Genomic DNA, 12,271 nt, shown 5'->3' with positions numbered 1-12,271 from the left:
ACGTATTAAGGTGTAGAACTCATCAAAGACAGAATTGTCTAGAATTCCAGCACTCGGGAGGCAGAGGCAGGTGGATCTCTGTGAGTTCGAGACCAGCCTGGTCTACAAGAGCTAGTTCCAGGACAGGCTCCAAAGCCACAGAGAAACCCTGTCTCGAAAAACCAAAAAAAAAAAAAAAAAAAAAAGAAAAGAATTGTCTAGAATTCCATAAGAGCATGCTTTAGGAGAAATCCCAAATCTGTAGCATCCCCTCAAACAGTTCGGGACAAGGGCAGAGTATTAATTCCAGCCTCAAGGGACAGGGCATGATGTGTGTGTTGTGTCCCTCACTCCTTCAAATTCCACCCCACCCTAGGGATGCTCAGGGGCTTTGGGCATTCTCAAAACAAGCCTGGCTCAGATTCAAATCGTCTTTATTTCTACAGCAACATCTGAAAATAGAGAGCGACTGCCTCGCCCAACGAATAGGGTAGCCCCTCCTACTGCGGGGGTGTGTGGAGGGTACAGGAGAAGCTGAGGCAAGAAAGGCGTGGCAGGATGGCTCAGCCGGCCGTGCCCAGGGCGGGGTCAGGCCATGCCTGGGCGGAGCTGGGTGGGAAGGACGGTGCATAAGTCCGGGAGTCAACACAAGGCCCGGTGGTATGGGAGTCCGGGCATCTGCAAGGTTGGGTAGAGCACATCCCCCCCAAGACCAGGATGGCAAGGAGGTCGGGGAACCCTTTCGGAGGCTCTGCTCCTAGAACTTGGAGCTTGGGATATACCACCACTCGGAACGGGGGTGATTTAAGGCCTGGGCGGTACCACTGGAGAAGGGAGAGGCAGGTGGCGGCCCGGGAATACCGTGGACTAAAGGGGGACGACTGAGGATGACACGGCCAAATAACTTATTTCTCTATATACAGAAGCAACGGCCGGAAGTTGGGGGGGGGGGGCAAAGATGCTGAGGGACAGCAAGTACTTAGTGTTCTTGGCTTTGGGGGGGTTGGGTAGGCAGGCCACCACTCCCACAGGCCCTGAATGTAGGGAAGAGAGGCCCCCTGCTGGAAGGAATAAATAAGGAACAGAGTTGGAGCCGGCCGACCCGGCTACCAAGGGCCCTGGCTGAGGGCTGAGATGACAAGGGAAGAGGTTACCCTGAGTTTGAACAGAAAAGACAGGGGTCCTTGGGAGGGCAGGCAGGACAAGCAGCAGGCCCATGCGCAGGGCTGGGGTAAGGGATCGTGTCAGATGAAGGCTCTGGCGACTGGCTGCCCCTTCAACTTTAGCCCACGAGGGAGCTTCTTCGGGAGAGGTCCATGGAGCTGGAGCTCAAGGTGCGACTGTCGGAAAGACCTGTGCCTCCAGGCTGTGGGCAGAGTAGAGAGGGCATGCAGCTTAGACTTAGGCTGCTAGGACTGAGGGGAAGTGGTAAAGGGAGGGGGCCACAGCAGAGTATAGGATGATGAAAAGGGCCTGACCCAATCCAAGTTTCTAGTCCAAATCCAGTGAGTCAAAGACTGGCCAGAGTTAAAGTTTAGCTCACACCTCAGGCCCGAGAGATTCAAACGGATACTGGCTGACTATATATTTGCCCCAGGGCAAGAGCTGTATGCCCTTCCTGCCTGCCCCTAGTTGCTTGTATCTCTCTCCTCCCTACCCAAAGTGGGCCTGGAACCAGACAGAGCTGGTACTGGATGAAGACTCACCAGAGAAAGTTGGGTGGGGACATACACAGACCAAGGGCCCAGAACTGTGGGTTAGAGGTCTGGGTCTAAGCTGCTTAAGGACATATGCCCTCCATTCTTACCTGAACTGGCTCTTCCACACTCTTGTTAAGGAAGTTGAGAGAGCTAGCCCTCTTCATCCTGAGGGAAGAGAACCAGGATTTGTTCATGGTGAAGCAATAAAGGGACATCAGGCTGGGTCTCTGGAGGGAGGGCAGAATAAAGCAAACTTGGTGATAGTGTTTCCTGGGAGGGATGGGAAGTCACTTAGGAGCCAACGGGATATGATCAGAGACAAAAACTCACCTAGAATTAGGGGGCTCCTGCGGGCCACCCCCCTGCAGCTTCCTGACCAACATCTCACTGCTCCGTCTCAGGGCATCCCTGAGCTTCCCAAAGGAGCCACTGCGCCGCAGAGAGCCACTGCCGTCCTGTGGGGAAGAACTGTCTCTAGGCCCTACTTTCTTTGTAGCCTTACACCCTATCTCAGCCCCCCACACTCACCCCACTCCACTCAGCTGCAGGCCCTGACTCCTCCAGGTCAGACTCAGACCGGGGCCCAGCACCCCCAGACACATCTCGGCTGCCACGGTGGTCTCCTCGTCCACCACTACCATCTTTTAGGAGTTCTACCACCTTGGTCTGGCTGGCAGGATCCAGGCCCTGAAAGGGGGCAGGAAGCATCAGGCCCTGGCTGAAGCACATGTGGGGCCTCAAAGGTCCCCATTCACCCTCTCCCACCATGGAGGCCCACCTGCTTGCGGCTACGGCTGGCACAATCTTCCAGTGTATGTGCAGCTTCCAGCTTGCCCTGGCGCCGGTACAAAGCCCCCAAGCTTCGTAGAGTGGTGTTGACTGTGGGACTGTAGACAGATAGCAGGGAGTCCCACAGGGGTCTAGGGACCAACAGACCATCCAGAATCTGTCCTTTCCTATTCATCTGACCCTGTGGTAGACCCACTGCTCTGTCCCATCCTGAGAGAACCACTCTCAGGCTAGAAACCTGGCCTGGCCCTCAAGTTCTCTTAGGACATTGCCAGCACGACCAGAAGCTAGGAGACCCAGGAGTGAGCAAACCAGTCCCAGGGGAGCTGTCCCAGTACACAAAGTCTTTTTGGGTTCAGGCTTTGAGAGATGAGCTAGCAGAAGAGAGGTGTGTGCCGTCCTGTGGGGAAGAACTATCTCTAGGCCCTACTTTCTTTGTAGCCTTACACACTATCTCAGCCCCCCACACTCACCCCACTCCACTCAGAGGTGAAAGGATAGCGTGAGGTCTGGGTCTCACTGACCAAGGACGCTGTTTCCTTGGTCCTCACATTACCCCTAACCCAGACCTATCAGCCCTCACCTGTCAACCTTACAGGCTTTGTACCAGCTGCCATATTCCCCATAGGGGGCGCTGTCCCGGCGCTTATCCTGAGAGAGAGACCAGTCAGTTAGGGATGGGAATAAGCTCTCAGCTCCATACCTCCCAGCCTCATACCTGCCCCACACGTGCAAGCTCTGCCCACAGCACTACTCACCTTGCTCTCCTCCCTTTCCTCTGCATGCATCCAGATGGGCTTGTTCTCTCCTAGGAGGAAATAAGGAACTATCACCTGCCTGTCACACAGGTCTTTACAGTTGGGCTGGACAGGGACTAATTAATGTCTGGGGAAAGGGACAGAGGTGTGTAGGAAGGACCAGGACCAGGACTGGGCTTTGCTGAATAGATGAACAAGAAGCAAACCCAAAACATCACTAACCCTCTGCTGCACCCAGATGAACAGGCCATAGGTCTGTGTCAAATGGCTATAAGTGAGGTGGGGTTAGGAGTGATATGGCAAGTCCTTACAAGCCTTAGACCAGAGACTGGTCAAAAACTGGCCTAAGACTGTTCTAAGCCTGGCCTGAATGAGGGGCCAGGCTGGAGGATGGGGAATAGGAAATGGCTAGTCATAGGGGGCCAGAGGCTTTTCTGAGAAGGGAAGACACTTGGACCAGCTCTCAAAGTAAACGGCAATTGCCATGCAGAGAAAAAAGACTGGGCATAGTGGCACATGCCTTTAATCCCAACACTTGGGAGGCAGAGGCAGGTACCAGTCTGGTCTATATAGTGAGTCCAGGAGAGCCAGAGCTACATAGTTAGACCTTGTCTCACAAAAACAAAACAAAACAAAACAAAAAAAAAACCAAAGGGGGGATGACTCAGCATGGGGTTTTCCAATTTGAATTAGGTGAGTGGGTTCCTGCAGGCACCATCCACAGATGAGGCTGGGTTTCCTGCCAAACTCTAGACAAGATGGTCTGTAAAGCCAAGTACTATACTGGGTGCTCCTGGCTGAGTAGGTCTCTGCTGAATGAACTGGAGGCATGTGGCAGTCATGGACTCACCATTGACAGAGCCAAACTCCTTCTCATGAGCACGGGTAAGGATCTCCTTGTACAGGGTCTCTGCATCCTGGTACTTGCCCTGTTTCAGGTAGCAGGAAGCCTGGAGAGGAAAGACAGTGGGTAAGCAGCATACAGGGACCTTAGTTTTCCTTCTCCTTCCTCCTGGACATCAGCCCTCTCTCCCTGCCTCCTTCCTTTCCAGCCTCCACCCAGCCTCAGAGCACCAGATTGTTCTTGGTCTTCGCCACATTGGGGTCATCTGGTCCAAGGCGTGTAGCATAGATCTCCAGGGCCCGCCGGTAGTAGTATTCCACCTCCTCAGCTTTGCCCTGGTTCTGGCACAGCAAGGCCAGGTTGCTGAGCTGCTTGGCCACATCTGGGTGAAACTTGCCCAGGACCTGGGAAGAGTCAGTGGCTGTGGTCAGAGTTGCTCAGACTCTACTCTGTCTGGCCAGCACTCCTAAGCCCCATCTGTTTCTACCTTCTCCCGGATCTCCAGTGCTCGCTTGCACAGTGGCTCAGCCTCTTTGTACTTGCCCCGCTTGCCATACAGAACAGCCAGATTGTTCAGGGTTGCAGCCACCTGGGTGTAGGAGAATGGAGGTGCCTTCATTCAGAGCCCCAACAGGCAAGAACGCTGGGATTTGTGAGGGGTGGATGGGGCCACACTCGATCCAATTCTTACTCACAGCTGGGTGGTCCTTGCCCAGTGTCTTCTCCCGGATAGCCAGGGCATCATTGAGGAGGTGTGCAGCATCCTTGTACTTGTTCTGGTCCCTGGGAGCAGGCAGGACATTCAGGGATGTCCTCCAGGCTGAAGCCTGCCCCCAGGGGCCCGCAGTTCCCGTAGGCACTCCTCCTGAGGTCATGATAGGAGTGCAACTCAGAGCATGGGAGGCCTGGACAGCCCTGCCCTTGAGAGCGCCGGAATTAGGCAGTTTATCACACATCACTAAGAACTCACCTCCTACCCAGACCCCTGAGCAACACTCAACTTTAAGTGACCCCAGTGCCTTGGCTCATTGTTACTTTCTGCCACAGAAACCCTGACACCTATTTTGAGTTCTGGGCCAATTTACGTTCCCACACCACTTTTCTTTCCTCATCCTTTCTCTTTCTAGGGTCTCGTGTATCCTAGGCTCACCTTGAACTAGCTGTGTAACCAATTCCTGATTGTCTTGCTCCTACCTCCTAAGTGCTGGAATTACAGTGTGTACTACCATACCCGGCTTTCAATTGATGTTTCAAAGCCCATACTCAAGCCTGGGTGCCTAGGGAAGCTATGCTGACTCCCTGTGACCCTGGTGTTTTCAGGTGACACCTTGCTGTTGTTCACAGCCAATCTTTTCTTAAAGCTCTAACAGGCTTATTTCCAGCTGGAGGCCAGCTCTATATATGCAGGCCCTTCCTCGGCTGCTCAATTGTCCCTTGAGACATCCATCTGGAAGGATACAGGTGTGCCCACACAGCCAGAGGGCCCTTACCGATAAACCAGTGCCAGGATGTTCAGCATAGTGGCCACGTCAGGGTGGTCATGGCCTGACGTTTTCTCCAAATCCTCCAGTGCCTGCTTGCAGAGGGGCACGGCCACCTCATAGCGGCCTTGTGAAGCATACTGGATTACCAGATTGTGGAGGGTACGGAGTCGTGCTGGTATTTCATAGCCCCCATGCTGTGCAGCTACATCCCCTCCTCCAGGGCTGGGAGCTACAAGACCAAAGACAGGAAGTTAGATGTACCTTCTCCTTTCTGAGCTAGGCTGGCATATGTCAGCCTAGCTTTCTGCCCATGTGTTCCTGGGCAAGCCACCAGCCTGCCTGAGCTTCTGCACTTACAGAGTAAGTCTAATTATTGTACAAGGAGTGAGTCCCAGCCCTTCATCTCATCTGCATTATGAGTGAGGCAATCATGGCCATCTCAGCAAGGCCCTGGATGAGTTTTCTCTGTCTAGGGAGGCCCAGAAAGAAACTAACAGTAGAGCCAAATTCAGATCCCCAGACCTGCTAAGCATGCCCCCTGCTCGCCACAGAACTCAGGGATATCAGATGCAACAGGGAAGACTTGCTTTCTAAGTCATAACATGCTGGGATAATGTGATCAGAAATGAACAAAAAGAACACAGATGCCACTAATCCTCCATCTCCTGTGACCTTTAGGACTTTACACGACTGTTGGTTCCCTCAATCCAGAGCTAAGTGGCCTTCTCTACCTGGGCTCTGCTCATCCTCATTGGGAAACAGGTCATCTAGGGAGTCTCTGGGGACATCACCCTTCTCCTCCTGGAAAGGAAGACAGGAATGAGTGAGTGTCAGAGAAGGTGGCACAGGTATCAGTGGGCATGTGGGAACTGGATGTTGGCCAGCTGAGGCACACATTTGGGGAAGCATCCTCATCCAGCTTGCGGATCTGGCTCATGAATAACAGGTGCTGCTTCTCTTCCTCCAGCTGAGCCACCGCCTGTTCGCTGCGCTGCAGCTTCTGCTGTGTCCCTGCCAGCTCCTCACGCAACCACTGGTTCTCCTGTACCAGGCGCCGCACCTGAGCCCGCAGCTTCTGCTTCTCTGACTCCACAGCCCCCAGATGGCTTGACAGTGCCAGGATCACCTGTGCAGTCAGGCAGAAGAGGGTCAGAGTCCTAGCCATCCCTTAGCCTGTAATTACAGCCTCAGCCACCTGGGGAGCCAGTGAAATGCCTGGCCATGGCTGAGAGTAACTTTTGCTATTAGGCCTGAGTTCTCCCCTACCCAGGGTCAGACTTCAGTCGAGGGCTCAAACCATGAGGAGGTCTGGTAATTTTGACTGCCAGGATCCCTGTGGGATCTCTGAGCTCTCAGACTTCCTTTAGTTCTTCAGTTTACACTCCACCCACTACAGCCATGGCCAGTGTATCACTGCTTCCTGCCCAGCACTCTGCTTGTTCAAAGAACCCTGATAGGTGACCAAAAGGCCACAGAAAGACCTCATACTGACTTCTCTGAGCGTCCACAGCACTCTGGCTGCTGAAGGGAAGAGAAGCAGCATGTCCCCAAACAGTCTGAAGAACCAACCCAGGGATAGGTAAGAGGATCCACTGGCCCTCAGCCTCACTCAGCTCTTTCAACATCTGAAGCCCATCTTAATGTTCCAGGTTCTGTCTGTGCTTCAAGGGCCAGAATCATTGTCTCTTCTCAGGCATGCTTTCCCTGCGGGAACCCTTTATGTCATTCTGCTGAAAGAGCTGCACACTAGTGAGAGCGGAGCCCCTTTGGCTTCTCTGTACCTGACAGCTAAGTGCCCGAGGGGGCGACACTGCCTTTCCAGAGCCTGGGGAAATCTAGGACCCTGCATTTTTTAATTTGTTTACAAACATTTTAAAATTTAATTTACTTTTGTTTTTCTTTCAAGATAGGTTTTTCTCTGAGTAGCCCTGGCTGTCCTGGAACTCTTTAAGTAGACCAGGCTGGCCTCAAACTCAGATATCTGCCTGCTTCTACCTCCTGAATGGTGGAATTAAAGGCATGCATCACCATACCCAGCTGTTTGAAAACAGTTTAAGGGACAGGTGTTTTTATAACCACTAGTTTAAAAAAAAGGTCCCTATGGCACACGCTTTTAATCCCAGCACTCAGGAGGCAGAGGCAGGTGGATCTTTGTGCATTCAACACCAGGCTGGTCTATAGTGAGTTCCTGGACAGCCAGAGCTATGTAGAGAGACCCTGTCTCAAAAAAACAAAACAAGGGGCTGGTGAGATGGCTCAGTGGCTAAGAGCATTGCCTGCTCTTCCAAAGGTCCTGAGTTCAATTCCCAGCAACCACATGGTGGCTCACAACCATCTGTAATGAGGTCTGGTGCCCTCTTCTGGCCTGCAGACGTGCACACAGACAGAATATTGTATACATAATAAATAAATAAATAAATATTTAAAAAAAAAATGGTCCCTAAGCAATCTGGAAGTATACACAACAGATGACATGATCACTATTTTAAAGAGAAGGAAACCAAGACAATACAAGCAGCCCAAGATTCTGGAGCCAGGCAGTGGCTTGGCCAAGAACCAAAGAGACTAAAACCCTTTCCCACAGAACCTAACCCCTCCCTGCCCAACAGTCCTCTTTATGGAGGCCTCAGCAGAACTCCTAAGTGATCCAGGTTCTTTCATCACTGAACCTGCCGAAATCACAAACTTCCAGGAGCTGTACTGCGCCTTTTCTCTCTTCCTCCCCTGGTCCTACTAAGCCTCCTTCCAGAAGATCTAGAACTGGTGTCTTCATGACTGCCCGTCTCATCTGAAGCCCAGCAGTGGCTTCCTCATCACTGTTCCAAGTCCATTCTTGACCTGCTAGTGTTAATTCTCCATAGCTCACAGAGAGTTTCAATACCTAAGTCGGACTAGGTTCTCTGCTTGTTAGCGCCCTCCCAAGGCTTCCTGATGCCCTGGACATATATTGGCTTCTGTTCCCCACAGGCCTCTCCTGTCCCCCTCCACAAGCTCTAGTCACACAGTTCTCCCCTAGCCTAGCTGCCTCTTTTGGACACTGGCCCATCTCCTCCTTCAGCTCTTGAGTTAATGTCACCTCAGAGAAGTCTTGCCTGACCAATAGACAAGACTTCCTACTATAAACTCTCACAAGATCTTACTGTCTTTGAATCACTGATCACAATTTGTTCCGAGCAATTAATCAAATGTGTGTGTTTCTCCTATTGCATAAGGGGAAAAAAATCTTAATTTGGAGGGGGAAGTAAGGTGAGACAGGGTCTCACCATGTGACCCAAAGTGGCCTGGAACTTGAACTCCTCCTGCCTCTGCCTCTCAAGTTCTGGGATTACAGACAGCATGCCCAGTGAGGACAAGGATGTTGTCTGCCTTGTTGAATCCCACATCCTTGACATTAGCGAGCTGCCTGGCACACACTAAGCAAGTGGTAAAACTACAGAGCTTAATGAATTAATGCAAGATTGAATTGTGAAGGGAGGCTATTGAAGCATTTCTGTTTTCCTCTGCCACACAGTCTGTTAGGTAGAACGGGGCCTGGATGGCACAGCTTATGTGGAGGTAGAGGTGTCCACCCAGGCAGGGCTGGCATCTCCAAAGTGTATTCATTTAACATTACTTACTGTCCTAGCATGGCACTTCCAGAGACAAGTATTTCCTCGCTGAGAGTGTTCCTACATTTCCAGGACCTTTCTAGTAATCTTCCACTTTAGCCCCAACACTGACCTACCTGAGCCTCCCCAAGTCCCAGCTCGATGGCCTCCAGGGAGCGGCGCAGGAGGAGGCAGCGCTCCTGCGAGCCTGGCTCGGCCTCGCTTGCCTCATGAGAAGCCAGGGGAGCCAGCAGGGCACGATGCTCTCCGCGCAGGGTCTCTAAACCCTGGATAACAGCCTTGGTACCCAGCACGATCTCGTCCTGGCTCAGCTTCTCCTCCCGCGGAAGCACCATCGTAGCCATGGTCGTGTCTTCTACAGAGGCGAGAGGCGGACAGGCGGGCGCCCGGCCAAGGGTCACATCACCGTGCACCCAAGGTTAGGTAAACACCGGGAAGTCCCCGTACGCCTAGGTCCCCAAGGGTGCCCAGATCCCCCAGTCCGCAGCCCGCACCGTGCCAGCCTCGGCCTACAGGGGGCGCGCCAAGCTCGTCTCGCCTAGGGAGACGCAATGCGGTGAGGCAAGTGAGGCTGGACCCTGATTCCTCCCTAGACCACCGGCTCAGACAGGCTTTCGTGGCCCAGCCACGGGGCTTTCCCGGAACTGTCCATGTCAAGACACAGAGCACTAGGGTACTGTAGGGGGATCGTAGGCATTCCCATGCCGGAGACCACAGCCCCTCCGGGCGGTCGGGATTCAGGCGACAGACCCCTCCCCCAGGGCAAGCGGAACCGTAGAGCCCCTCCCCCCAGGGCAGGCTGAGCCCAGACTCCCCCCTTCCACCCTCCCCGGGGCTGCGGTCTAGAGTTACAGGACAGGTTTCTGCAGGCCGCGCCCACAGCGACCCCTCCCACAGGCTGGCCAAACGCCCGCAGACCCTCCCTAGAAAAGGCCCCACTCCCAACCCCAGCCCAGGACCGCGCCCCCTCCCCGCAGGCCGGTCGGGTCCTCCCACAGGCCGCGCCCACGACGACTCCTCCTCTAGGCCGACCTGCAGCCGCTCCTCACTGTCGGGTCTGACTCGGTCTCCCAGCCAAACCGGCCCGCGCCAACCTGCACCTTCTGCTTGGGCCAGTCTCCGGCTGCGGCTCCTGCCCCGCTTCACCCGGATCCGCGACCGTGAGCTTGTCTAGCTGCCTCCATCCCGCCGGCCTTCCCAGCAGTCCCCGCGCCGCCTTAAAGGTGAAGCCGCTACCTCGGCGGCGTCGGAGGGGGCGAAACGCGCTCCCGCAGGCCAGTTCTCTGCCTTAAAGGGGCCCGGCGGGCCTGCCGGCTCCGGGGTGGGGCCAACCCTGAAGGGTCACCGAAGGGGCGTGGCTGGACTTGCCCCCTCGGACCGGAGCTTCCTGGTCTGTGCAACACCCTGGGGCTCAGTGGCTGACCAGCGCTGACTGAGGAGCTAGAAGGTCCGACCTCCTCTGAGCCTGGAGCAAGACAGTCCACATTTATTGAGCAAAGTCAAGTGTTTTGCTATCTTTTGTTTTGTTTTTGTTTTTCGAGACAGGGATTCTCTGTGTAGCTTTGGAGTCTGTCCTGGAACTCGTTCTGTAGACCCGGCTGGCCTCGAACTCACAGAGATCTTCCTGCCTCTGCCTCCCAAGTGCCGGGATCAAAGGCGTCCGCCACCAACACTCGGCCTTGGTTGATGTTTTAAGTGTATTAGCTTAAGGCTCACAAAGGCTTATTGAGCTGGGTACTGCCATTACCCACATCTGACTCCCCTCTCTAGGCTTGTTTGTTTCTAGAGACATCCCCCCCCCCCTTCCTGGCTGCGGAGTTGTCCGTGCCTCTGTAGGGAATTCTCAGTTTTCTAGGGTTACTTTGTGAGGGAACAGAAGGAGGCTTCTTGGTAAAAGGGAGGAAGCATGATGGAAAGGAGCAGGCTGAGAATGGTGGAGAGAAGACCCTTGTCCCTGAGGGGACTATCAGAGCTGACCAGATAGAAGTCAGAGGAGTTATCTTTGGTCTGGGGTGGTGTCATTGGGGGCCTCAGATTAGGTGTCACCAACTTGGAAGGAAAGACCTCTGTGCTGGCTAGTTTTTTTTTTGTTTTTTTTTTTTTAAGATTTATTTATTATCTATACAGTGTTCTGTCTGTCTGTATACTTGCAGGCCAGGAGAGGGCACCAGATCTCATTACAGATGGCTGTGAGCCACCATCTGGTTGCTGGGAATTGAACTCAAGAGCTTTGGAAGAGCAGTCAGTGCTCTTAACCTCTGAGCCATCTCTCCAGCCCCTGTGCTGGCTAGTTTTATGTCAACCTAACCCAAGCTAGAGTCATCGGAGAGAAGAGAACCCCAGCTGAGGAAATGTCTCCCTAAGCGCAGGCTGCAGGCACTCCTGTTGTGGGAGGGCCCGGTCCATTGTAGGGGGAGCTAGAAAGCATGCTGAGCAAGCCAGGAGGACAAGCTAGTAAGCAGCACCCCTTCATGACCTCTGCATCAGCTCCTGCCTCCAGGTTCTGCCCTGTTTGAGTTCCTGTCCTGACTTCTTTCACTGGTGAGCAGTTAGCCAATCACCCCCCCCCCCAAGGTCATGGTGTTTCATCACAACAATAGAGACCTAGGACACCTGGTCCTTAGCCTACCGGATTTACCGCACTCTCTGATCTCCACAGCACACCAGCTGAATCAACCTTACTAACTTTCCATTGGTTTGCCTTCTCGAATGCAGGTCATCACCTGCCAGTCCGAACCTGAAGTAGCTCAAGACAGAGAATACAGCAGCACTCAGTAGATGCTAGTTTATAAAAAGTGGGGGGAGGGGAGGGGAATTCCTGGAAAGATGGCTCAGTGGTTGAGGACCCAGGTTACATTCCCAGCACCCATGTGTTTGCTCACAACCATCTGTAATTCTGTTTCCACGGCGTCCGGTGCAACCTTCTAATTTCTGCAAGGCACCCATCAGCCATGTGGTACCCAGGACAAACACATGGCTGAAGCACTCATTCACACATAAATAAACCTGGAAGGAGAGAAAAAGGACAAGAGAAATACACTTACCAGTCCTCTCAAACCAGTCCTCTCAAACCTAGGCTTGATTAGATTCTCTATAACAATGGCCAGCG

The 12,271-nt window shown here is 53.5% G+C and overlaps 1 protein-coding gene across 2 annotated transcripts; it reads right to left on the bottom strand.

Moving 5' to 3' along the window:
- Positions 1–396: 396 nt before the first annotated feature.
- On the bottom strand, positions 397–10,458 carry Klc2 (kinesin light chain 2). 2 transcript variants are annotated; one of them, XM_057777685.1, is made up of 16 exons: positions 10,263–10,458; positions 9,279–9,517; positions 6,450–6,680; positions 6,286–6,355; positions 5,561–5,783; positions 4,766–4,853; positions 4,558–4,659; positions 4,301–4,474; positions 4,077–4,176; positions 3,227–3,276; positions 3,052–3,119; positions 2,458–2,566; positions 2,208–2,366; positions 2,010–2,134; positions 1,787–1,844; positions 397–1,345 (listed from the first exon to the last, which is right to left on the bottom strand). In XM_057777685.1, the coding sequence occupies exons 2-16, from the start codon at positions 9,504–9,506 to the stop codon at positions 1,262–1,264; spliced, it is 1,869 nt and encodes a 622-aa protein (XP_057633668.1). In that variant the 5' UTR covers positions 9,507–9,517; positions 10,263–10,458; the 3' UTR covers positions 397–1,261. The 2 variants fall into 2 exon arrangements, with proteins under 2 accessions (XP_057633668.1, XP_057633666.1); XM_057777683.1 differs by having other exon boundaries at positions 10,195–10,457.
- Between the last annotated feature and the right edge of the window lie 1,813 nt (positions 10,459–12,271).

The sequence above is a fragment of the Chionomys nivalis genome, chromosome 8 (genome assembly GCF_950005125.1).
Source record: "Chionomys nivalis chromosome 8, mChiNiv1.1, whole genome shotgun sequence".
Taxonomy (NCBI): domain Eukaryota; kingdom Metazoa; phylum Chordata; class Mammalia; order Rodentia; family Cricetidae; genus Chionomys; species Chionomys nivalis.
Note: the sequence above shows the minus strand (reverse complement) of the source record. Positions and strands in the feature narration are given on the sequence as shown.